This window comes from Strongylocentrotus purpuratus, unplaced genomic scaffold (genome assembly GCF_000002235.5).
Source record: "Strongylocentrotus purpuratus isolate Spur 01 unplaced genomic scaffold, Spur_5.0 spur5_scaffold_10, whole genome shotgun sequence".
NCBI lineage: Eukaryota > Metazoa > Echinodermata > Echinoidea > Camarodonta > Strongylocentrotidae > Strongylocentrotus > Strongylocentrotus purpuratus.
In genome coordinates, this window is record NW_022145595.1 from 20,629,499 (window position 1) to 20,655,443 (window position 25,945).

The window sequence follows — 25,945 nt, forward strand, 5'->3', positions numbered from 1 at the left end:
AAATAACGATCATGATGACCATATATCAAATAAGTCCTTTTAACTGTACCATGCAACAATGCTTTTAGAGTATAAAAAGATATAATTTGTAGCAAGTCTATCAAAGTTAGAGCATCAAACTTTTGAAAATCCTGGCCCTAAACATATTATGCGCACCAGGATAGCTAGAGTTGGAGCCCAAGTAATAAGCCAGTTCATGGTTGCAGTCTGAGCATGAGCAGATAAAGGTCATTGCAGAACAAACAAACTGGGAAATACGCGGAGACGAAAAACTGGACATGTGCTCATGAAAGTTATGTAATCATTATTCATTCATGCACAAGCAGTGCATTCCATGATACACAGGTGGAAGTATTCTTTGAAAAGGGGAAACAAAGGCAATTTATGTAGCACCTCCATCGCTGTAGGAGTGATTATTTCAAATTGTACAAAGTGTGACCTATTCATGTTTTGAAGATCTGTGGATATTCGGGGTCATTGCAGACATGTGCTAACCGTGAACTGGTCTATTATTTCCATAAACAGAAGCGCATGGATACATAATATCAAAGTGTGATATCAAAATAGTTATCATTATTATGATAGGAGAAAAATGGCCTGAATCCCTGTCAGTTACCCTCAGACTTCTCTTCCCAATATAGTGTCATACAACAGAATACCATCAAGTCAAGTTGTGTTACACGTTATTAGAGTAACAGTAACAGAGTATTACGCTATTTAAAATGCCATACGTTGCATCAGTTGCTCAGAGCCAAAAAGGTATTAACCCTATTTTAACTGGGCTATTTCAGACCAGGTTTTTACTGGGGGTCAAATTGACCCCCTCCTAAGATCTCGACCATTTCACTACCGATCGCCGCAAAAATTTGCATACATGTCAAGTGAAGTGTATAGAATACTATGGTAATTTCAATTTTTTGAAAAATTGACTCATTTGCATATTTATGGTAATTTATGCAAATTTAGGTCATAAAATCACATTTTTGCCCATAAATCATACATTATTCATATTTAAGCATTCTTTTTCACTACATATATTTGTTAGACCATTCGGAATAATAATACAACACACAAAATTGGAAGAGCCAGGTTATTCCTTATGTTATCTCTTGTTTTGATAATTTCTTATGTATTTCATTGTTTTTTTAACTTATGTATTTTATTGTTTTTGTTGTTTTATTTCATTTTTAACTATAATTCAACTATTTTGACCCCAAAACAAACACATAAACTTTAAACAAGACTAAATGACCAATGTTTTATCTCTTTTTAGGAAAAATGACATTTCCATATGTTTTGTACACAAATCACAAAAATGCGCGATTTTCGGGCTGACATGCGAAGACAAAAGGTCATGTGACTTTGTAACTATACCTCCGATTTTCGAAAAAATCGTTTTAAAAGATGCATAAGACTCAAAAGAAAAAAGTCATGAAAGGAAAATTTTATATCTGCCGCGGTTTCGGAGTAGTCGCGAAATTTCTACAGGGGGGGGGGGGGTCAAACCCAATGAGTACTGAATTCTCTCGTTCCATAGGCTTAGTATATGGATCATCCAGTGCCAGTAGGCGATGGGTTAACTCTGTATTAAAGTACATGAATTAATGCCCTTCTGGCCACAAACAGACAATGTTTCTTAATTTATAAATATCATACCTGTACGCTCCTGTATGAGGTTAGAAATGGAACCATGACATGGAACCCTGGTCCACTGGTTGTCTGCAATAAGGCACCACCCTGTACATAGGAAAGAAGGTTTAAGGTTCAGAGTCAGACAATATTTTAAAGGGAAATTATTTTTTTGTTCTTACCGATAGCATGTTCCTGAGATAAAAATATACAGTTTAGTTGAGTAAATTTTATCATGTAGTATTTCTCATATTTCTAATTCAGAATAATTCAATTATGGGATAACAGGTTTATTCATTATTTCTTGCCATACATGTTATTTTTTGTTATTTTACATTTTTCTTTTGTTTCCCTGTAAATTTAATTAATTTATCTTTCAAGGGAACTGAAGAAAAGATTTTGTTTTAAAAAATGGGTGCATTGTTAATGTTGTTAATATTCTTGAAAGCCTATTGCTTGCAGGAAGATTGATAAACATTGTACTCTATTGTATGTTGCAATAGCTTGTGACTTTTACATCTTTGACTTAATTACCTCTAAACTTTATCACTTAATGCCAATACCACCTTTTGTGACCCCAAAAATCAAGGATACACACATTCAAAAGCTGGGATCAACTCTGAGGAGACACAATACCCTGCAGTCACAGTAGAAAAATGGATAACTATCCATATTCATTTTATCAAAATGGTTTTTGATACTTACCCTGTAATACACACCAACATGACCTATTCATAAAAGAAAACAAACAAAAACAGAGATTAATCAGTTTATCAAATGAGTCATTGCACAATTACAATGTGCACAGGTAATTTGGACTTCCCAAACCACCCCATAAGAACATATTTCACTCAGTTTACTTTAGACCAAGGGTGAACAAAGCCCTACCCAGAATCCTGATTATTCATTTTTTCCTTCTGATGTGACATGTCCTTTGGTATTCTTTAACCAATGGGAAAAGAACTTCTTTAATAATGACATATGAATCAATAAATTCAATTCAATTCATTAAATATTAACTAACAATAACTAAGTGTCTTTGAAAATCCCCTTCTATTATAAAGGGGGGTTCATCCAATTTTAAAATACAATAACAAATAAAACATAGACCTTGTATAATAGAGTATTTCCCTGTCTGTACACCATAAACAATGTGTGAGATTTTGATAGCCTAGCCATGCGAGACTAGCACCTACACAGGCTACTCCATACTAGAATGAAATTGACAAATGTGAGAGCCATTGCCAACCTGGGACCATATAAAAGAAAGAAAAAATTAACTAAGCCTAGTTGTCAACTAAACATTGAATTAGTTGACAACTAGCATATGGGCCCTGGTGTATGATTGACTACTGGTATGTTTGGCGGTAACAATATGGCGGTAACAATATGGCGTCTTTCTTTTAATTATCTCATTAGAGTCTGTGAATGCAGACTATCATTGTCCTGATAATGCAGAGTTGACCTTAGTTTGTAATGATAATAGATCAGTCAACTACAAAATTGGGGGCTTTGTTTACACTTCAGCCAAACCCACATTGGATATGTTTACTCAACAGCCCTGCATCATAATACCCTTAAATCTGGCAGTACAAAGTTTCTTATTTTCTAAATTACTAATTCTTTCCTTCGCCAAATTGGCAACAATTTATTTTATTTTCCACGACTTCATAGTATGGTGAAAAAAAATTGAAATGTTTTTAAAGGAATCAATGTGAAAGTAAATTGCAAATTTTAACCAAAAAATTTCAAATTTGTACATGAAAACAGTGATTTTATATTTTACACTGCATTGCCAATTCAGAGACTTTAATGATTGGTTACAATTAGCTCACTCTTAATTGAGAATGGCACAATGTACAGAATTAGAAATTGACTAAAAAATTTCCATGATTTTTGCTCTTTCTGCTCATGGATGTGAAATTCCTAGAATATTCTTGATCAAAAAATTAATTGCCAAAAATGTCACTAAACTCGACGGGTTAAACTAGTTTGCACTCACACACCCATGTATAAAGGAATAAGATTTAATAAAACAGGGGCTGATCTCCTTTTAATATATATTTTCAAATATAAACAAATTAGAACACTATGCATTTCATTAAATGTTAGCATTTGTATTTCAAATTTTCAATCTTCTAATTTCCTTTTTTGTTCTTGTCTTTTGTTTCTCTCCTTAGCTTCTGATTTCAGTTATAATTTTGACCTTTAAATTTGAAAATCCTCTATCTTTTGATATCATATTTCTTTCAGCCTCTTTCATTCTTCTCTTTAAAAAAAAACATATTTTACACATTTCTTCTATAACTTCTGTTACACTAAGCTGTTTTTTTCTTCTTCATCTCTTCTTCTTCTTCTTCTTCTTCTTCTTCTTCTTCTTCTCCAATTCTTCTCCTGATCCTTCTTTATTTTCCTCCACTTCTCCCTCTTATTTCCTAAACCTCATTTCATTATTCTTTTAATTTGCCTTACTCTTCTTCTTCTTCCTTTTGAGTACAGACCTCTTTACAGAGTATTATCGTACTATACTGGGGGTGTGCAGGTGGACCACTACACCGGGGTTTCCCCCTACTCTTATACGAATAGTGCAGTGGGTTCTTAACGTGCAAAGGTAGTGACTCTTCTCTACACGGGGCCTCCATTTAACGTCCTATCCGAGGGACGGAGTGTTTTCCACTTGACATAACCTGCGTCTATGAACAAGGGAAGGGGCACGTTAACACACAACGCAGGTTACTCTACACACTTACCTTCATCAATTCTATGGATTGCAAAGTTAAAGAGGAATGCAGAAATACCAATGGCCAATGCCAGAGCTGGGAGAGGGTTAGCCATAGTTGAAGTACTGTTCTCACTAGTATCGGTACTAAATAAATCAAGCTGAAGAAAACAAATTTGGGAAATTTAATAGACTAGGGTCTAGTCTTAGTTTTATCTTTTTCTAATCTTCTAATTTCATACATAATAAATTGCATCATAGCCAAGCCTTTGCTGAACATTAAAGTACTTTACGAAGTAATATAAAATGAACTATTCGTCATCAGCTGAAATCAAACTTATTGCTTTAGATTTATATCAATCGAGTTAGGCCTAGTATTTTTCACAAAATTTTAATATTGTTCACAAAATTTACTTTAATTTTAACAAAAAACTGTTGAGCATTGAAGTCGAAGTAGGCCTAATGAAATGCTACATTATTCTGCAGTTGATGAATGTCAGCTTTTCTGATAGTAACACCTTCATCTATACGAAGAAAATATAAACGGCATAGATCTAGATCTAGTTGCTGAACAAAGACGAGTGGCCAAAGTCTCATTAATATCAACCATTTACAACATAAAAATGAACATATGGGACACCACTGAACAAAAAAATGCAACACATCCGTTTCATCAAATGAATTCCAGGTCCTGATCCCAACTTTTCAATTCATGCATGTAAGCCTAATGATTCAAATTATTTCATCTGAACCTGAATTACTAAAAGGTGCTAAAAATCGATGGGAAATGTTATTTCACTAACCTTCACTGTTCTTTCTCAGTTTCTCTTGAAGTCCGAGGTAAGCGCCAATGGAGGTGAGTTGAAATTTGTTACACAATAGCGGTACGTTCTCTAAATAGACCGTGTGCAAAACTGAATGTAAATGTTTAGATCGGATACGAATCCTATTAGGGGTGGGGTCATATCGCTAAATTTAGATACATACACGTGTATCAAAGGGGATCAAAGGCCGCGTGTGGTAAAAAAAAAAACATTTTGTAAAGGAAACACACTAATTATGTATGCGGGCGCCTCGTTGCCCATTACAAAATAATTATGAGAACTGCTTTCGCACAAAAAACAATTATTTATACTGGTCCAGTATTTTGGAATAACAATTTTTAAACAGTCTTTATACACATTTAAAAAAAAAATAAGATAAAGATTATTAAACTTGTAAACGGTTTGTTTGCCTCTCGACTCAATCTCTTTCACCCTCATTCTACTGATCTAATCTCCTTTTTCTAGAGCTTTTGCAATCATTCATTTTCCCTTTTTGTATCTTTCTTTCTTTTTGCCTTCTACTATTTTCCTCCATTTTTTTTCCAAAAAAAAAAATCTATTATTTCTTAGCTACATATTTTTCTATTTATTGATTTCTAAGCATACAGTCTTTGTTCAGTATTGTAAAACAGTGTCAGACTGTCAGTATCTGATGAGGAACTATCACTTCAACAAGCTCTGCTTCTAGTTAGTTCCTCTTTGCTCGTGCTTTTTCAATTTGTCGTTTTATTTTTTTAATATATAATTATTCATTGTATTATGTTTTGCATGAGAAATACAATCATTTGAATTGATATTTAGTCGACTTGCGATGCATGAAGGATATTCGGGTAGTGAAGCGAACGATATAAAATCATATATAAAATATATAAGTGGCACCCTGCTGCCCGAAAGTGACGATATTAGGGCACCTCGCTGTCAAAAGAGATATTTTTGCACCTAATTATAATTCAGGCACTTCACTAGCTGCCTAAACTTGACGGTAGGCCTACACTGTTTCTAAACGAGCGAAGCAAGTGAGGAAAAAAGAAAATTAGCTAGGCCTACTATTGTATGTAAAATGTTATTTCTTTCCAATAATAATATTTGTCTCCACGAAATCACGTTTATTTCGGGTCCAAAAATAAATGTTAAATTCATTAATTCTCTCGCGGCACCCCAATGTTTGCGTTACCCTAGTTGAAAAAAAATTGTTCTAAGGTTTCATGTGAGCCTACCGTCAAACTGACGGATTTCATGATGATGCATGGATCTAATTTCGTTAAATGAGAAGAGAAGAATGCAAAGAAATTATGAATGACCAAAACAGAATAGGCCTGTGAAAAGTATTATTGTATACATGTAATTTGTGTAGGTCATTGGAAATGCTTAGGATCAAATAGAAAAACATTTTTCATCTCATTCTATATAGCGGAAGATTTTTTCGTTTTATATTTTTTTTTAAGTAGCCTACATACACACTCCGAATGGTGAGGCAGGGGCATTATGTAAGTGAGTGCGAACAAAATAGGCGTGCGTAATATAGGCGCGCGGGGGGGGGGGGGGGGGTAAACAGAAATAGCAGCGGAATATACTTATTGGAAAGTGTCAACTATAAATCACATTTCCCCGAGTGTTAAGCTATATCATCTGATTTATATGATCATCAGTGTATTACAAAAAAAAAGACATACGGGGGTTTGCCGCTCTATTGGGTAACTTTTTCACACAAAAATCCCTAAACATGGGTCTCATTCTTAACAAAAATATCCCTGAATATAGGTCTGCTTTTTCAAAATTTTGAAATGTTGAAAATTTTCCGGGATTTAGCCATGCAAACACCCCCAAAAAAGAAAAAAAATGGGCTTTACTTCGAGATAATTCAGCCAAAATGATCCTTAAAAATGGGTAGGGGTTTCGAGGCTTCTGCAGCGGCACACCCCTGTCAAAACCAAATCTGAGTACCCTCCCCCCCCCCCCAACCCGTGTTTGAACATTGTGATAGCGAATATTATACCTTTTCCTTTCTCAATGTTGTTATATTTCTCAGCTCACTTTTGACACAGAACTTGTATTCTCAAGCCAGGAGTGGACTCAAGGCCAGGGGGGGGGGGGGGGTGGGGCTTTCTGACTATCTACAATCTGCCCCTCAATAGTCCAATGTAAATGCCGGATACGCTGTTTAGGACTGGTGTTTAAAGGCACACTGCCATACTTGTAGCTACTTGCTCCCTCTATATAGAAAACTTCCCCAATCGGTGCCTGTTGGTCCCCCATGATCCTCTTTTTCTTATGTTAAATGAGAGCTGAGTTAATGAGATAGCCACCTGTCACAGTGACCTCGATGGCTCTCTGTGTGGTCTAATCCCTTCTGGCCCAGTATAGTGGTGACGGTCTTTAAGGCATAAGCATAAGTTGATATAAGTTTGACTCTTCTCTTCCTTCACAGATGGAATTAAATTAGTCTTGTAATATTTCAGTTTATGGTGATGGTGACCCAAAACTTGGAAAGAAAATTATTTGTTCATATTATCACATGTTTATTATTGTTCATATTATCCTATGTTTTTTCATTGGTATACTATTGTTACTATGTAAATATGTTTGCACTCTGAGATGGGGTCGATAGAGTCAATAAGATATTACAATCTTACAATAAACCCAGATTTGATGCATCGATCAGGCAAATAATTATTGTAACTAGTAAGCAATTTTAGAAATAAGTAGACTCTCTTGATAGCCAACTAAGTATGTCGAAAAAAGTTTTATTCTTGTTGGGGGGGGGGGGGGAATTAGAGAAAGGAATCCAAAGGAAACAATTAGGTCTAGCGCCATCTGAGTTCATGTGGCATGCAGGTTAGTGAGTTATTCATGTCAAAGGTTGCGTAAGATTCCGCGCGCTCTTGCATGCCCACTGCCTAGCATCTAGATAGCGTATACAGTATACAGCGCCTACACATACGCAACGAATGTACTTTGAACATGCCGAGCTAACGTAAACACTTCCTGGATTTACATACCCTATCAAATTCTTGGTATTTTTGATGACATTACGAACAAAACCACAATTGCTTTTGTTTATCCGTTCAAAAGACATTGAACATTAAGTGCGTGACTTTGTAGACAAGGTTTTGGAGTTATTGTCGGAGAATTCATCCAGCTCCAGTACATGCAGGATCAACACATTCGATCAATAATCAACTTTCGCAAATCAACTTGGATCTTGATTGAACGAATTTCAAGTCGACGAACACGAATTTCTTTCGGATAAAACAACTTGAGTGCCGGAAAGTTATTCTCCAGTTTTGTGGAACATGTTTTGAACCACTATTACCAGCAGTGTTTTGCCTCAATTTGACAAGGAAACAACATTTTGCAGTGGATAACCATTTTGCTCGTGCTTACCAACTGACCATTGCTCTACGTGCAACACTGGTGTTGCAAAGCTGGAGCCGGTAAAAATTTCCGCTCATTTCAGACTCATCCCCATCTTTCAGACCGGTAGGAAAGTGTCACCGGTTAGGACTCAAAGATGCATCGACTACAGACATTGATAAAAACAGGAGGGCCATCTATTTTGGCGGCCTCACGCTCGATTCAGAATAGAACTCTTTCGAGCAGAACGTACTTTAGGCCGCCTGCCCTAGATGGGCAGGCCCGCACGCCGGTGAATGTACACGCCACAACTCCCCGCGCCAATGTGAGACGTTATGCGGCTCCAGTGGCTGCCGAGCCGTTTTTGAGCGGCAGCAGTTCAAACTATGTGGAAGAAATGTATCAATCTTGGCTTGAGGATCCAAGTTCTGTACATAAGGTGAGCTGAGGAGAAATAGCACCAATGTGATTGGATTTGGAATAACATGAAGGAATAATCCATTATTAATTTCCTGCTGCTCGCTCTTGTTTAAAATAAAGTTTACACTTTATGTTGTTACTGCTGTTCAACATGACCAACTTTCTCTCCGTGTGATGCTGTGTTGATCATTTTGTGTTGCTGCAACACATATTGTTATCTACAATAATGAAGGGTTCTAGGACACCTTCATGTACCCTCTGGACATCCACCCCCAGATAACCAGCCCCAGATAACCACCCCAGTCAACTACCCCCTAGGCTAGGACAACAACTGGCGCAACTACCCCCTAGCCCTAGGACAACTACCCCCTAGGACAACAACTTGCGCGACTACCCCCTAGCCCTAGGACAACTACCCCCTAGGACAACTACCCCCCCGGACAACTACCCCCGGACAACTACATGTACCCCCGGACAACTGCCCCCTGGACAACTACCCTGCAACTACCCCAAGGACAACTACCCCCTACGACAACCATCCTCTCGAAAAACTAGAGGGTAGTTTTCTGGGGGTTAGCTGTCCAGGGGGGTATTTGTCCGGGGTTAGTTGTCCGGGGGATGTCCAGGGCCAGGGGGTAGGTGTGCTACAATAAATTTCCTGCTGCCTGCTCTTGTTTAATTGCTACTGCTGTTCAACATGACCAACTCTAGACCAAAGTTTCTGTCTCTTTCGTTTGTTAGCTTCTGATTTAGGTAGGGTCGGCTCCTCTCTTTAGAGACAGAAACCGACTGTAGGTGTTCCTGTTCAAACATTTTGCAAAATTATGGCCATTTATGGTCATATTCTTTGCCCAAAAAACTACCTTTTACCCTATGCATATCCGATGCATTTCATTTTGTAAATTAGGCCTACCGTATTTGCCGGCGAAAATATTGATAATTCGGGGTGCGGCCTTAAAGGCGAAAGAGTAAAAAAAAAAAAAAAAAAGTCAAGTCAAAACCAGCACGAATTTGCACATATGGGACTAGGAACGGTAAAATAACTATACCACTATAGTACAGGACATTTCCACACATCTTACCGACAATTTTATCTTATATTGTTGACATGAAGATGAAAATAAACTTCCAAAAACAACATCTGCCGATAGATCTTGATCTAAGTTCGTGCCAATGCATTGCAAAAGTAAAAGAAGGGCCCGTTTAACGGAGCTGCTGCGAAGCATCCAGCACGCGAAGTCGCTATTTTGAATCAATTTCAATACACAAGAGAGAGGCGCAATGTATACATCACAGAAAACTACATGGGTTACAGGGCTCAAATTAATTTTTTGTCCACGGAGGCTCTTCCCCCGAAAAAAGAGCCCCCGTGAGCCTTCTCACGGGGGCTCTTTTATTACTGACGGGGGCTCTTTTTTATAAAAATATCCATTGAATTGGTACCTATGATACTCCTCAATTATTTGCTATTTCATCATTATCATTTCAATCAGCATTTTCCCTCTTACAAATTTACAAGCTACATAGCTGTTACTGGCCTGTGTATATGCATATAACACTGATCTTTATGATGTCTTTACCGTGACATATCTTCTTCTCCCCTTGCAAACGAAAAAGAAAACATGGTCATTAAAAGGGATTTAGCGACAAATAATGATTGTGATTCAAATTGATGCAAATATTTGTTTAAATAAGCACTGCTATTCACCCGAATCTTCTTTGTAAAAACAACTTTTACAAATCTCAGCCATGCTTACTGAGTTGAGACGTTCCATTCAATTTAAAATACCCATCACATAATACACTTCTCCTAATCTCAAAGTGATCTTACAGCACAATGGCAGAATTGCATGGCTGAGATTTGTAAAAGTCGTTTTTACAAAGAAGATTCTGGTGAAAAGCATTGCTTATTCAAAAAAAATCCTTGCATCAATTTGAATCACAATGATTATTTGTCGCATGGTCCTTTTATTAAATAACGTTGTCTTCTGTTTTGTTTGCAGAGGGAGAAGAAGCTATGTCACGTTAAGAAATCATAAAGATCAGTTGTATTATGCGTATATACAGAATATGCGTATATGATACCAGAACAAATGTTGATTATCAGAATGTCATTTTGGAATACCTCTATACAAATACCACATTGTCTTTAGCCCGTATCAGTATTAGTATGATCCAATATAAAGCTATAATTCTTTATTTAATTCAGTATAATGCTTTTCCTCAAAAATAGTTTTGCTATATTTTTTTTAGGGTTGAGACGCTAAGAAATGGTTTCAAATGTACATTACACGAACCCTGAACCATTGCAAAATGATGGTGGTTCTCTCTCTCTCTCTCTTTATTTTAATCATGTATTATCAACTACATATAAATCAGCAACCAAAAACTTAGGGTTATCTGAGATAGGTGAAAGTAAGAGTTAAAAAGAAAGTCATGCTAAAACGGCGCTTCACTTCCCCCCGCCCCCTGAAAAAAATAAAATAGATTAGTAGTCCTCCTCTCCAGAATACCCTCCCCCCCCCCCCCCCCCCCCCGCTTTAATATCACATTTTCACTTGGCAGCCCAAGGGGGCCGGGGGGTGGGAGGAGGGGGTTAACCCCCCCCCCCCCCCCCCCCCCCCCCCCCCCCCCCCCCGCCGTAGATCTGCCCATGTTACCATATCATTCCACGACATTTTGGTCTTCCTCTTCTCCTCAAAAGGGACTTTTAGATTTGCGTGGATGTGGACGTGGACGTGTTACGTCCTTTTAAGGCACTGGCAATCACATGTGACGTCCTGGCAGAGCCTTAAAAGGAGGTCACACGTTGCAGTCCACGTTCTCATCGTGCAAATCTAAAAGTCCCTAATATTGATTTACTGGTCGAGGTTCATTATTTGCTGACAACAAAAAACTTCTCCAGGCCATGACCATGTTTCTGCCCTTGCCCGATCGCCTCCAGCTCCAGCAGACATGGCGCGGCAGCGTGCACACGCACCGCTACTAACGGCGCAGTAGGCCTATAACCACTGCTGACGGTGGCACTGCACTGCGAGCTGAATCGGTAATAATAGGCCTAGTCTACTCATAAAACGAGAAATCTTGCACGCTAATCTTAGTTCCATTTCATTGGTTTAAGGTTTGAAAATTGAAACTCAATATTGTGTTGAAGTTATAACAGAAAAGATTATCTTTATTTTATAATTCAACATACGGGGCGATTTTTAATTTTGCAATCGCCCCCGTGAGCAACCTGACGGGGGCGATTTTGTAGCTCACGGGAGCGAATCGCCCACCGCCCCCGTGTATTTTGAGCGCTGATGGGTTAGTATCAGTGCGGGATGGCCGAGCAGCCTAAGGCGGTGATTTTAGTCACATCAACATTTGTACGCAAGAGATCAAATCCCGTCTTCGACAAAAGTTTTTTTTTAATGTCAAATCGGGGGTGCGGCCTATATGGCGCTGCGGTCTTATCGCCGGCAAATACGGTAGGCTATTTAGAGACAGAAACCGACTATAGGTGTTCCCGTTCAAACATTTTGCAAAATTATGGCCATTTATGGTCATATTCTTTGCCCAAAAAACTACCTTTTACCCAAAGCATCCGATGCATTTTATTTTGTAAATTAGGCCTAGGCTATTATACATTGGTTCAACTTACCAACTTGACTGAATAAATCCGTTAAAATGGTCCCTTTTCAGGAAATTATGGGTCAAAATCGACATCCATGTTGAATCTTGCAGCCGTCTTTTAAACTCTTGCTGCGCATGACGTCATCTAAATATCATCCCTTGTAGTCCAATTTTATTCAAACTTTCACCAGTCTACTTCTCTGATATTTCTGCTTTCCTCAAGAGTAGTGTGCTATCAAGGTTAAATTTCCCTTTAATGTCTTTGAAGGATGTGTCCAAGTCATAAAATTCATTTTGTGAACTTGACCTCTAGCCCCTATATAATGACCACCAGTGAAAAATATAGAATACCCAAGGCCAAGGTGCATGTACAATGTACAAGTACATAATGCCCTCATCATTGTAAAGGGCCCTGCAATCAGGCATGTATTATCATCACCCCATCACTTCTGAATCTATACCAAAGTGGTAACCCCATCCTTATGACACTCCTACCAACCATATCTAGTTATCTATATTTCATAGACCAGCAGCTCAATGCTAACTAACACTATGAGTTGAAGGGTAGTTCATCATGCTTAATTGAAAATTAGTAGTAGATGTACCGGGTATTTTTTTTTAGAGTTTAAAAACATATAACATAAGACAAGAAAATTATTTATTGTAGTGGATCGAACAGACCCTATGATTTCCCTTGTGAACAGTTTTCCATTTCAATACTTCTGAGATTGACAAAAAGAAAAGAAAATTAATACAAAAATAAGAGAAAAGAAATGATACATACATTATAGTAGGGGGGCACACAAAAATAAGATGATATGACCCCCCCCCCCCACTCACCCTCATCCTACATACTACAATTTAATTATTGATGGCTTTGTTCAATCACATTTCATTCATGTAGTGAGACTGGTCCCCCCCCCCCCCCTCTATTAAAAAAAATCTTATAGCGCCAGTGCCTCATAGGCTGGACACATTCTTCTCCCCTGCAAAGCAAATGTGTCCATTAAGACATCCAAGGCACAGGTATAAATATCTTTTGTTAGAGAAACATGGATTCCAATAATAACTTCTTTCTCTCTTGTTTCCATCGCTTTGCATTCTCTCTCCGCAGTCATGGGACATTTTCTTCCGCAACGCTCAAAACGGTGCTGCACCGGGAACGGCGTACGTCCCCCCACCTCCCATCTCCAGCATGTACCCCGTCATGCCAGCATCCCAGGCGGCGACGTCACAAGCACCGGCGCCCTCACAGGCGGTTGCTAAGGGCCAGCTGGACAGGAAGGTCATCGAGGACCATCTTTCGGTGCAAACTATCATCAGGTCATATCAGGTCAGTTAGAGCCTCCAGTTCCTCGAAAATTTGATTTATTATGATTCTTATGAATTTTTTTCTTCTACAGATTTTGCAGGTCGTTCTTGTGAGATGCGCTTCTCGGCGTTTTTCACTACAATTCCTCCAAATACAGTTAAACCTGTGTCGGTGGCCAACTGTCTGTAGTAGTCATCTGTATTGTCCCCAAAGGAGAAATCTGGGACCCGTTTCACAAAACTTGCCATCAGTGACAAATGACAGTCTTTGTTATAAGCTACTGAAATCCTTGCTTCTGATTGGTTATCAGCAGGTTTGTCACTGATTTTTGTCATTTTTCATTGAAAAAAGTCTTTGTTAAACAGGTCCCAGGAATGCCTGTTGGGGGCCTGTGTAGAAAGGTGGTACCTGTCTACAGTGGTCACCTCAGTGCACATTGTATTACTTCAGAGAGAAGTACAATCAAACCTGTCTATCGAGGCCACCCAAGGAAGAAACATAACAAGTGACCATTGTAGATAGGTGGTCTTTCTAGAGAGGTTCTTCAACGCATTCTTTCTTGGAGGAGACAAAACACGTGGCCACTGTAGACAGGTGGGCATCATAGACAGGTAGGGCTTACCAAGACAGGGTTGACTGTACGAGTATAGAACCTGTCTAGAAAGGCCACCTGTCTACAGCACTCAACATCTTCTCTGTTTCTCTCCTGGCAGCACACATTTATGGCATGTGTTGTAGATGCATGAGAACGCAATGCAGTGATGTGATTTGAAATGCTACAGAAGTTACAGTGTTTTTTTTTCAATGAAAAATGTAGCCCACAATCATTTTAGTGTATTTTAGCAGGTCAAGAAAGGCCACTTGTATTTTTTGTAGCCCAAATACTTCAAGGTTTAAATCAGCATTGATTTTTTCTTCCCAATCCTGATTTAAAGTGATAGTACTTTTTTTTTCTTCTTCAGTTGATGTTAATTGCATGAATTGGTTTTGTCTCATTTCTAGAATTCTTTTTTTCTTTCTGTTTGTTTTACCTCTTTTTGACCTCTGTTTGTCTCTGTCTTACAAACTAATTTTCTACTTGTAATTAACCTTTTTGTAACTAACGCTCCTGGGAATGCAATGAATAACCGCAATATATTCATACTACAATAAAACCTTCTTAACATGTACAGTATAGCATGACATACAGATGTATCAATATTTTCCAATTTATTACTTCATTTTCATTATACATATTTTAATCTTAACATTGAGCAAGTACATGCAGTCAAACCTATATTTAGTTAGCGTATAAATTAATTTGTTTAATGTCTACTAAGTTTTCATTGTCAAAGACTGGATCTCCCTACAACAGTATGTCTACGTTTACATTTTATATGACATCACTAGCATATTCTAAAAGGGACCAAGATGGCTGTCATGAAATGAATACTTCATGTTCATGTTTCATCTTTAGGTTTTGCAAACAATTTGAAAATGAATGAAATGTAGATGGAGTAAATATAGAACAGAAAAAGAAAAAATTCTTGATCATGTATTTCCTTAAATAAAATATACCATCATCTGTTTTACCTTAACATAGTAGAAAAAGTTCTATTTACCTGTGCATTTTACATCCTTTTTTTATGAAAAGGTATACATTAGTATCACAAGAGTGAATACATTCAGTGAAACAGGCCAGAATACAAAAGTGCAACACATTTGTGTGTGTTTTTAGCCTCTTACATGTAGGTCATTTCTAGAAAGTGCACTGTACATACATGTAGACTCTGCCTTGAAGGCTCATTCATACATGTAAGCCACAGTGATCCACTGCGGTCAACAGCAGGGACGTAATAACGCATTGCGTGTTTATATTTTTGTCTCTTTAACATTCATAATAAAGTGAGTATGCATACCGCACAATGTAGGGCTTTGGGTTCGTTCAACTACTTTTATTCATTCCCACTCTCCATTCATTTACACATTAAAAAAAACAAAATTCTGCGATTTACCCTGTTACATGAGAACAGGCCCTAAAACAGGAAGTGTGTCAGTGTCATGATTTTAGCTATTCCTGTATTTTACTGTAAATGACCCCGGAGACTGGCCTCGCTACCTCAGAATTTTAACCAGAAGTGTGGATTTTAGTCATGATAATGACATTGATTGCAGTCTTTGCAGAAGACTTTTGAGTTGTGTTGTTTAAAGGTAATACAAAGTTTTGGTAAATTTTGAAAATAGGGTGGATAGTGATTCTTAACAATTTTGATATATTTTGATGCCCCTGTGGATTTATTATAAGCACTAGAAAAATTAGCCCTAAAACACTTCTGCTTTCGAGAAAAATTGAATATAAAAATTTACCGGTGCTCCCGGTAAATTGTGATAAATTTCAAATAGCGCCTACAGCCGTACAGTGGTAGCTGCGACAATGAAAATCTCAGAATATGTAGATGTGACATATAACTACCAAACGGGAATAGCTAATTGGTCGAGTTTAGGCAAGAAACATTGTTTTATAGCTTAATTAGTATATTGACCTTGAGAGGGAGCTATACAACATAAAGAGTGTATTATTTACAATGTCATAACTTTAGACTCGATTTCAACCGCGACAACGATCACTGAATATTGTAGGATCGCATATGCGTCCAATATGTTCATTTGGACCAAATTCATGACCCCATACCAAAACTTTGTATTACCTTTAAAGGCCAACATGACAAAATGAAATTAAGGATTTTAGAAATAGAATTGTTATTTTTAGTGGCACAGGCAATGACTATTTATGTAAATTTACACATTTTTAAAAACAATTTTTTTTATATACCGGTAGTATAATAGTCCGATCGAGCTTGACTTTACGTGCCTTCAGACAACTCAGAAAATAACCAAACAATGCCAATGTACTAGTATGTTAAAGCCACGATTCGTCCCTCAAATCACTTTAGGATTGCAGTAAGGCTAGGTTAGTGAATGGATGGTTTATTTAAGTGGGCAACAAATATGTGAGAAAAGAATTGTCTTTTGTTATCAAGGAATCCTTGCCAATCCTATTGACTTTTCCTTTCTCTTCAATTCACACTAATCCGGGGTATTTTCTCTCTCTTATTGGCTAGATGCCCAGACTCAAAGCTTCCCGCCTCCCACACACCCATGCCACTCCCCTTTTAATGTAGTCTTGTTTCCATGCTCTGTAGTACAGTAGTTATTTTTACTCTAATACTTACATGTACATGTCCAATTGTCTGCAAAAAGACAACATCAGTACAGTTATTGGTACTTGACTTATTTGAAAAATAAAAATATACCCAATACTAGAGAGCTCTTTAAATGGATGATCATGGTTTCTTGTTTCAGGGCTTTTATATTAATCATTTATCATTTGTCGTTATCAATTATTACATGTTCAAAACAAAGGTAACAGGAATTTAGGCCAAGCCAAACTTTCGGCTGTAATGTTCATTGCCGGTTTCCAAGTTCGGAAATTAGTCATTTCTGTCTCTTTGAGTTTGAACCTTGTATACTCTAACACAGACACCCCCTTCTGGCTCCAAATCGAAAGACGATATACACACGCAACACCAAAATAATTACGGTATAAAAGATGAAGTTGAGTTCTGGTCATGCGATTGCATTCTGAAAGAAACTGTAGAATCGATCAGAAAAGGTTGATCATCTAGCATAAGAATTTGTGTGTATTGCAAGGTTCTGGAATCATCAAAATTATAAGAAATTTGGCCAAGTCTTAGTAAAGTTACAAACACTGTACACAGAAAGATGTATATGGGACTACACGAACAAGTGGCATAAAAATCCTACCCAGATTTGTACGATGTTACATGACATATTTTGAATATGAAGGCATTTGAAGAGCCAAGCTTTTCAGGGAACATGTCTTATCTGATGTTCTTCCACACTTGCATAATAAGAATGATAACGCTCACAAATTATTTTTCACCTCTTCCCAGAACTCAACCTTCTCTTTAAAGACAAAATAATTTTCAGGTCACGAGAGCTCTTTTAATGGAGTTATCATCCTTCCGTTTAATCGCATTCATGTTATCACAATCACATTAAAGTTATCACAATCACACAGGAAAACAGATAAGAGAGTAATGGTTGGGACATTAATTGTTATGTACATTGGCATTGTATTCAGTAGCCTGTGTATCACAGTAGCTTTGATTTGATAAGAATGATGAATTGATAATAGTGATAAACAACAACAACAACAAGTTCTATGTTTTCTTTACATACACCTGTATGAGTAGATCTACACAATGTATGATTAAGTTTCATGCAGGTCTGGTAGTCTAGCAGAATTTAAAGAGAGAAAAAAAAAAACATAATTTTTGTGTTGAGTATTATAGTAGAGTGAGTATAAAAGCAACATGAACAGTACCCATGAACTGACGCAAAAGTTGCATGAAATCTGAAATTTAGAAATATAACGAATCATATCAAAAATTCAAAACCTAGTTTGAGATTTTGTAGGTAAAAACTAGTTTTTGTAGGTAAATTCTACATTGTATCTACAGGCAATTACAGTACATACTACGTGCCGGTCACATCAAAGGCTTGTTGAGATATGCTGCGGTTATTTTTTATGGGTAAAGATTGGATTATAAACTGCGCACATTCAGGAAGCTCTGTGCTATAAGATAAAATTAGACTGTATGAAAGGGATCACTTACAATGTATGTCACCATAAAAAAAACCTACTGTATGTACATGTAAATGGTTTACCTTACCATCTAACTGAAAGAGGCCTTAGAAGTCATAGACACAGGACTATAAATGATTAGTAATTTTTTTTTGACCATCCAAAAAGCAGAAAAGTTATGTCTTAATCTTATCATCTTTCCAACTTTATCGTAATCTTATCTATTCATTATGCAGTAGTGTACACTGTATGTAATTTTGTAAGATCATACACAAAGGCAAAAACAAAAGAATTCTACATGATATAAAAAGCTCATGTATGATTGTACATGATAACATCTAAGAATAAAATCATAAAAAAAGAAAGAAAATTGAACACTGTCCAAGAATGCACGTACACAATTTAAGGTCAATACAGCATCTAATAGACTAACGCACTACATCACGTAGGCTAAACATGTAGGTTACACATTTTAAGTTGTTTACTCTCGTTATACCATCAAATATACATTTGTTTAGACCATAAACTTTAAGTACAAATTGTACAGCATTAACAGGTACCGGTACCTACATATGTTATGTGTACAGGTTTGAGAGATTAGTGGTTTCCATGTACTTTTATTCTGGGTAACTGGGATAAAGACCCCACCTTACAAAGAATATGATTCCCCCATTGAGAGTAGCCTTGCTAGTAATAACAATAACACTATACATGGAGTTCGAACACACAAGGGGGAAGTACACATTTTGTATGGCTTTCCACTTTGTCATTGACATTGACAAATTCTCAATGACAGACAGTAAAGTCGGGCGGGTAGTGGAACTATTTAATGACTGCCGAAGAACTTTGTCCCCAGATAAGGGTAGATGATTCCAAAAGTAAATTTAGGTTATGTGATTCGATGAGTGTTTCTTTCTCTTTTTGTTCAAATGGGGCTGATGTTATTTATATGAGTTTGCAGAATGATTAACTTTACAGTTGTGCATACATTTATATTGAAGTTTATGATAACAATCTAAAGATAAAGGCTGAGGAATTTCTCCCCAAGGTATATTTTAATATTAACCTTGATGGAATAACCTTTTACACACAAAGTTTTTTGGAATTTTAAAAAAAATCTTGTACATGGACTTTTTCAATAGGAATCACAATGTACAATGTTGGGTGCATGAAGAGTTAAAGGAAAAACAGCAATACAGACAGCTATATTAATACAGATCTCATCAGAATGTACTAATTACACATGTACATTTTCTACAAAATGCGGGGATAATACCTACAAAATGTACAGTGTACATTACATTTTGGGGACTTAGACTATCTAGTACCCTCTCTCTCTCTCTCTCTCTCTTTTCCTCTTTTTTTCTTCTTTTTTTCTTCTTATTTTCTTCTGCCAAAAGCAGTATGTTTTGTTTGTACAGTACAAGTATATTAACATTGATTTTCCTGCCAGAAAACATTTCATCACAGGGCTTTATAAAAACAACATCAACAATAACAACAGCAAAAATCCATGAGGCCTAGGAAGAAAGCCTACAATTGAATTTGATTATGATAATAATTGCTTGGCCAATACTGTGATAACATTGTTTTGTCCTGTGTATGGTGATGCATTGATATGAAAGCTTTTTCTTACTTCCTACCCTCTTTTTAAATTGTCTTGTTGCTTGTTTGTAAATGTTTGCTTGTTTGTTTGTTTATTTATGTATTTCAAAACAGTTTGAACACTCTGTGCAGCAGGCCCAGAAATTATTACAGAATAAATGAACAAAGAATGGATGGATGGATGTAAAATTAGTACTAATTTTTGCCCGTACAATTTCTGTCTGTTTATTTATTTTAATGGCAGCAGTTTTCCTTGAATTAGCAATGACTAGATAATTACTCAGAATATTATTTGTTTGTTTCTACACATTGTGCATGTGTGTAAAATTGTTTGTGTCATTCTAACCTACAATGGATTGCTGTTAACTAACTCTTCTCCAAGACAAAAAATAATTGTTTGTTTCCTTTTGGAAGCCTCTATTAACCTTGACCAACTCCTGCTCTGAGGGACAGAAGGACACCCAGTCATGGCTTTTTAACCTATTTTTATGACATATTTTTGTATAGAAATTGTACCTGATTTTGACCTTAACCTCCTTCCCTTGTATTAGAGCTTCCCTTTCATGTCACAAAGAATTGACAGGTTTGAAAGAGGGAAGGAGAATGATAATTGGTGCTATTGTGAATAGAAGAAGAATGCTTGGGGCTGCCAATTTAAAGAATTGTGCAAGTAACGAGGGTCTCGGGACAGACTCCAAAATAGTGAACCCAAATGTCTTACTATGGTATCATACTGTCTGTCACATGCACCCAATTCTAGGGCAGTGTTTTTAAAATGATGCTTTTGAAAGCTATTAATGATTTTTTTTTAATGGAAAAAGGAGTATCCCTTAATAATTCCCTCAAACTTTTTTTTTCTAGGCACATGTAGAAGTTTTTTAATTCTGTGTATAAACAGATTTTTGTTCATACTTTGTCTTTTAAATGCATTCTTCTAACCCTTTGTTTGTTTGTTTTGGTGAACTATTGTCAATACACCTCTTCATACCGGTCAAACTCCTTGTAGATTCGAGGTCACTACTTGGCCAAGCTTGACCCCTTGAACATCTCGTCTGCAACGACAGGTAGCCTGCCAGATATCGTTGTCGCTGGCCATCCTACGTTGGGACTAGGTAAACTGATGGACACTGTCCTACATGGATAGAACAAGCCATTGTGAATTTCAGAATGGCTACTAACTGTAGGAAGGGTGTTGCAACAGAATGGATACAATTCAAAACAAATTTTTTTCAAAAATATTTTTAGATTTACCCATATTCCCATCCTGATTCCCATCCTGATTCCCATCCTGATTAGTGAAATAGATTTTCTTCAAGATGATACACTCTGTATTACCAGGCGACTCATTTAAAAGACGTGCACTGATAATGTTTACCAGGCCTGAGCCATAACAGATTTTTGTGAAAACAAAGCCTAAATCAACCAGAGTCTGATGCTCCAATAAATCTCTACACATTGGATAACTGGGAGGTTTGCTTATGCATTGTACAGAACAAACACTTGGCTTTTGAAGGTCAGAGAGACAGCTAGAATTTCTCTTCTTACAATGGTTAGGTGAAATCTCCTACCATGGGTTGCGATAAAAGACAATTATCTGTAACTTGATCGTCATGGTTCGGTCTTGCTTAATACATGTAGTTACTTGATTGTTTTGAGTTGTCATGAACTTAGTGCGTCTAGATCAGTCATTGCTTAAAATGAATTAACGTGCATCATGTACCTTTTCTATCTATCTATCTATCTATCTATCAGGCTATAGTTCATCCAGACGTTGGACAAAGCCCTCCTCATAACATTTCCATTCTCTTCTGTCTCTAGCTGTCCTAGCTGTCCTAGCTGTCCTAGCTGTCCTAGTCCATGTACCTTTTGACTCAATCAAATAAGGTGTGCACTCTACCTGTACAGTTATGTGTATTTCATTGTTTCAAGTTGTCATGAAGCTTCCTGGAGTTGCCCATAGATATCCTCATTATCTATCCTGTACAGTAAGTTCATATCTTGATCGGATGTAGTGAAGTGTTTTACTGCATAGTCATTGAAGCCAACGCTCTTTGGAAATAGGTGAATGAACTATCAAGCTCAAAGTACTGAAACAGAGATATCATGATCCATATAAAAGGCAAATGAACTAATCTTGTATGCCTAGTCCATTTTCATGTTTTATCTTTGGTACAGTATCCCAAGAGTCAACCTCATCATTACAACAGTCTGTTATTCTGTGAAGATAAAGGAATAATAAAAATGAATTAAAGCATGAAAATATGCATTGAAGGATATAGACAAAGATGATGGATAAAGACGGGTTTGATTTAGAAAACGAAGAAAGGATAAGAAAGGGAGGAGGATTAGAGAAGATAAAGGGAGGAGGAGGGGTAGAGAGGAGGAGGTGGTATAAAGAGAAGGGGGTATATGTACATGTCAAAGGGCAGAGGAAGAGGGAAGGGGGCGGGAATAGAAAGAGAATATAAAGAGGTGGTAATCTGACATTTGCTTTTTAAAAGCATCTATTTGCTTCGAGCAACTAAGATATATGGAATTGGGTTAGTCTTGCAAAATTGGGATTTTACATACATGTACATGTACATATGTAGGTTAGGATAAGGGTTGGGTTCAGGTTGAATTTCAAAACCTACATGAGTTAAGAAATTGACAGCAGAGCACTTGTTGCTCGAGTATTTATCATACAGCTGAAAAATAAAAAAAAATAAGGAGACAACAAATGGTACGCTCGAATACAGAATAAAGTGGTTAATATGAGAAAGGAAAGAAACAAAAGGGGAAGAGATGTCTAAAAGTAGGTATGGCTGTTAATGTCATCCTTTCTCGTTCTGAAAAGCGAACAGACGTCGCCGGAAGGAGATTCGCTGGCTCCGTAGAAAATCCACCTGTCTTCCTAGAGGCTGTTTGATTGGACGAGAAGTGACTTCCTCGTCTTCGTCTTGAAAGCATTTTTGATGAAGGTTCATTAGACCAGACTCGTATTGATCAGGTCGTATGTGTAGCTTGCATCCCAGGCTTTCTGCATATTAATCTTTATCAGTATACAATTCTTTAAAGGTCTCAGTGAATCATTTTTTTCCTCAAATTGGCAACACTTATTTGTATTTTCTACTCTTTCCTACATGTAGTTGAAAAATAAAAAATATAAAGTAAGTGAAACAGTGTAAATCAAAATTAAATGAGAGAAACATAAGAAATTGCCAACTTGAAAAGAAAATTAGAGATTGGAAATTCTGCATTGCCAAATTATAGACTTTCCAATTAAGCCACTCTTATTCATGAATAGCACAATGTAAAGCAACAGATTTGTATTCAAGTTTTCCAGTGATTTTGCAGTTTCTGCTCATGTATAATTTGTAATTCACAACATTCTGGATCACAAGATGAAAAGAAAACATCACTAAATTGCTTAGAGACTCCAAAGTGCTCTACATGTAGGTCAAAAAGAAGGTTAAATTTGGGGAAGGTGAACAATTATTTGTGTGACCTTCTCCATTCATTTTACTTTGGTGTGAAAGGATACTGTAGGGAGAAAAAAAATGTCTCCAAAAAAGATGCCCTTCCGATGCTCTCATATTTGAAATATAAAAAAAGAGATTCTTGAAGTGCATGGGCCAAACTTTCATGCCTCATGTTTGTGTAGTCCCATGTACCTATTTCTGTGTGCAGTGCTTGGAATTTTCTGCAGATAGACTATCAACCACTGGAGTACTGGTCATGTGATTTCATTAGGAAAGAAACGGGAGGCGATTGGGAAAGGGTTGATTATGTACATGGAGTACACAAGATTGAATGTGTACTGTGAGGTTATGGCACCATCGTAATAAATGAAGTGATTAAATTTCACTGAAAATCACTTGCACTGCACGCAGAAAAAGATTTATTGGACTACACACTCATGTGGCGTGAAGGTTGGGTCCAAATTTATCGGCTTTTTCTTGTCATATTATGTACAACGGCAATCAAAGAGCAGTCTTTCTTGAATATGGGATCTTCTTCTAAAATGACATAAACAGAATGAGAAAACTCAGCAACAACAAAAATCAATTTTTCAGAAATTCACCTTATTTTTAGACATTTAAAAAAAAATTGGGCTTCAAAACAAAGATAAAATAAATGACATTGAACAAAGATGACAGTAATTGATGTGAGATACTAATTGAACAAGTGGAGGACATAATGGGGAATATAGTGCAGTTCCATACAGGTACCAGTATATTTTCTACAAATTAACATACAATGTGAGAAAACTTTTAATTGAATTTGCGATACAAGATTCTAGATAATACAATTGTATATGCCTGCATAATTTGCTTGTCGATTAAAGTTGATTAAGTTGTAGATGTTGATTTGATTTGATTTGATGTGATTTATTGGTTTCTGCTTTTTTTTTTCATCATACATTTTCATGAACATAATATGGCTTGATACAATATTTTAAGTGTATATAATTTTATACAGATAATAAATAAAATTAAACAAATATATTGAATGCATAATTAACATACATTAGATGCAGGAGGGCTACAGAAATAAGCAAAGTAGCTTGACGTTCCCGCAGCTCTCAACTTAGATACAACAATAAAAATATAAATAAAAAAGAGTGTGACTTGCAGAGAAGAAAAGGAAAGGGGAGAGAAGGAGCCTTCTGATTAAAAAAAAAAAAGATGGAGAAAGGGGAAGAATGAGATAGAAATACAAATTAGATCCAGCATTAAAATAACATTTTGTAGATAATTGGAAGAAGGAAAGGACAAGAAAAAATTAAGTCCACTCTTACTTTTAAATGTACATGTACAGTACATGTATCTTCGCTATGTTTAATCTTTTTCTTTAAATGCTTTAAACTGAATGACAGTCAAAACAACTGATAGTGAAGAAAAAAAAATCTGTTTAAAAGCTCTGGGATGAGACTAGTCTCGTCTCCAACTTATGTTAAAGTGTAGCCCTCAGTCTGGAAATTGGAAATCAAATTAACCTTTTAATGCCAATTTGGAAGGGAAATTTATTGACTGACTTATTATTCCATTTAGCTTGATTGAATGATGCTGTGTGTTAAACCTGTATTCAATCAAAGTCAATATAAGACAATGGAGTGCAATTTGATAAAATTCTAGTCTAGGGCATTTCATTATATGGGGATGAAGACTGGAGTACAATACTAGAAAAAAATAATGATTTTCAACTGGTATTTTAAAAATACTTCTCTTATAAAGAAACCGTGGGGTTCTCCCCTGCATTATCTGTTCATGTAGAGGTCATGATACAATAGAAATTTGAACATGTTTACTTCCTCTTTCAATTTTGATTTTGTGTGTTCTGCACTTCTGTGTTCAATTAAAATTGAACTTAAATTTTTTTTTTTACTGTTGTAAATTTACAAGTCAATTTACAAAGAGAGATAATCATAAATCATAGACAATTACATTAATGGTTGACAATTATATACTGCAATATAGAATCATGATAGCTTTGAGGGGTAGGATACATGATAATCAATTTTATATGACGAGGATAACGACAGAGCGAGAGAATAGAAGTACTTGGGGAAATGCCCTTCTGGTTCCAAACGCGGATTACAACATCAGTAAAACATCAGTAATGTCCTTATGTAAGATTAATATGCTTTTATCAGTCTGTGGGGAGATTCAGAGAACCATTGTTGGGGGGAATTAAATCTATTGCCAAAGTTGAATGGATATGAACGATGCACATACAAAATTGATTATGAATACATCCAAGGGACTCAAGATTATTAGATCTTTCAATGGAATGAGCCAACAAGTTAATTAAATTTGTTTACATTTTTCATTACAAAA

General features: G+C 36.5%; 2 protein-coding genes across 3 annotated transcripts in view; one reads left to right on the forward strand and one right to left on the reverse strand.

Moving 5' to 3' along the window:
• The window catches only part of LOC592559 (erlin-2-B), a 19,570-nt gene extending 14,326 nt beyond the window's left edge, over window positions 1–5,244 (reverse strand). Inside the window, exons 1-4 of the mRNA XM_030979727.1 lie at window positions 5,152–5,244; window positions 4,380–4,509; window positions 2,335–2,357; window positions 1,657–1,737 (exon numbers count right to left, since the gene is read on the reverse strand). Of these exons, the coding sequence (XP_030835587.1) occupies window positions 1,657–1,737; window positions 2,335–2,357; window positions 4,380–4,464 (189 nt within the window). The 5' untranslated portion in view covers window positions 4,465–4,509; window positions 5,152–5,244. The remainder of the gene's footprint in view (window positions 1–1,656; window positions 1,738–2,334; window positions 2,358–4,379; window positions 4,510–5,151) is intronic.
• Window positions 5,245–8,042: 2,798 nt separating this feature from the next.
• LOC587800 (2-oxoglutarate dehydrogenase, mitochondrial) overlaps window positions 8,043–25,945 on the forward strand; it is a 55,149-nt gene continuing 37,246 nt past the window's right edge. Inside the window, exons 1-3 of one of the 2 annotated variants that reach the window (XM_030979728.1) lie at window positions 8,043–8,965; window positions 13,676–13,894; window positions 21,133–21,238. In XM_030979728.1, coding sequence (XP_030835588.1) covers window positions 8,684–8,965; window positions 13,676–13,894; window positions 21,133–21,238 — 607 coding nt within the window. In that variant the 5' untranslated portion in view covers window positions 8,043–8,683. The remainder of the gene's footprint in view (window positions 8,966–13,675; window positions 13,895–21,132; window positions 21,239–25,945) is intronic. The other variant, XM_030979729.1, reaches the window with a different exon arrangement.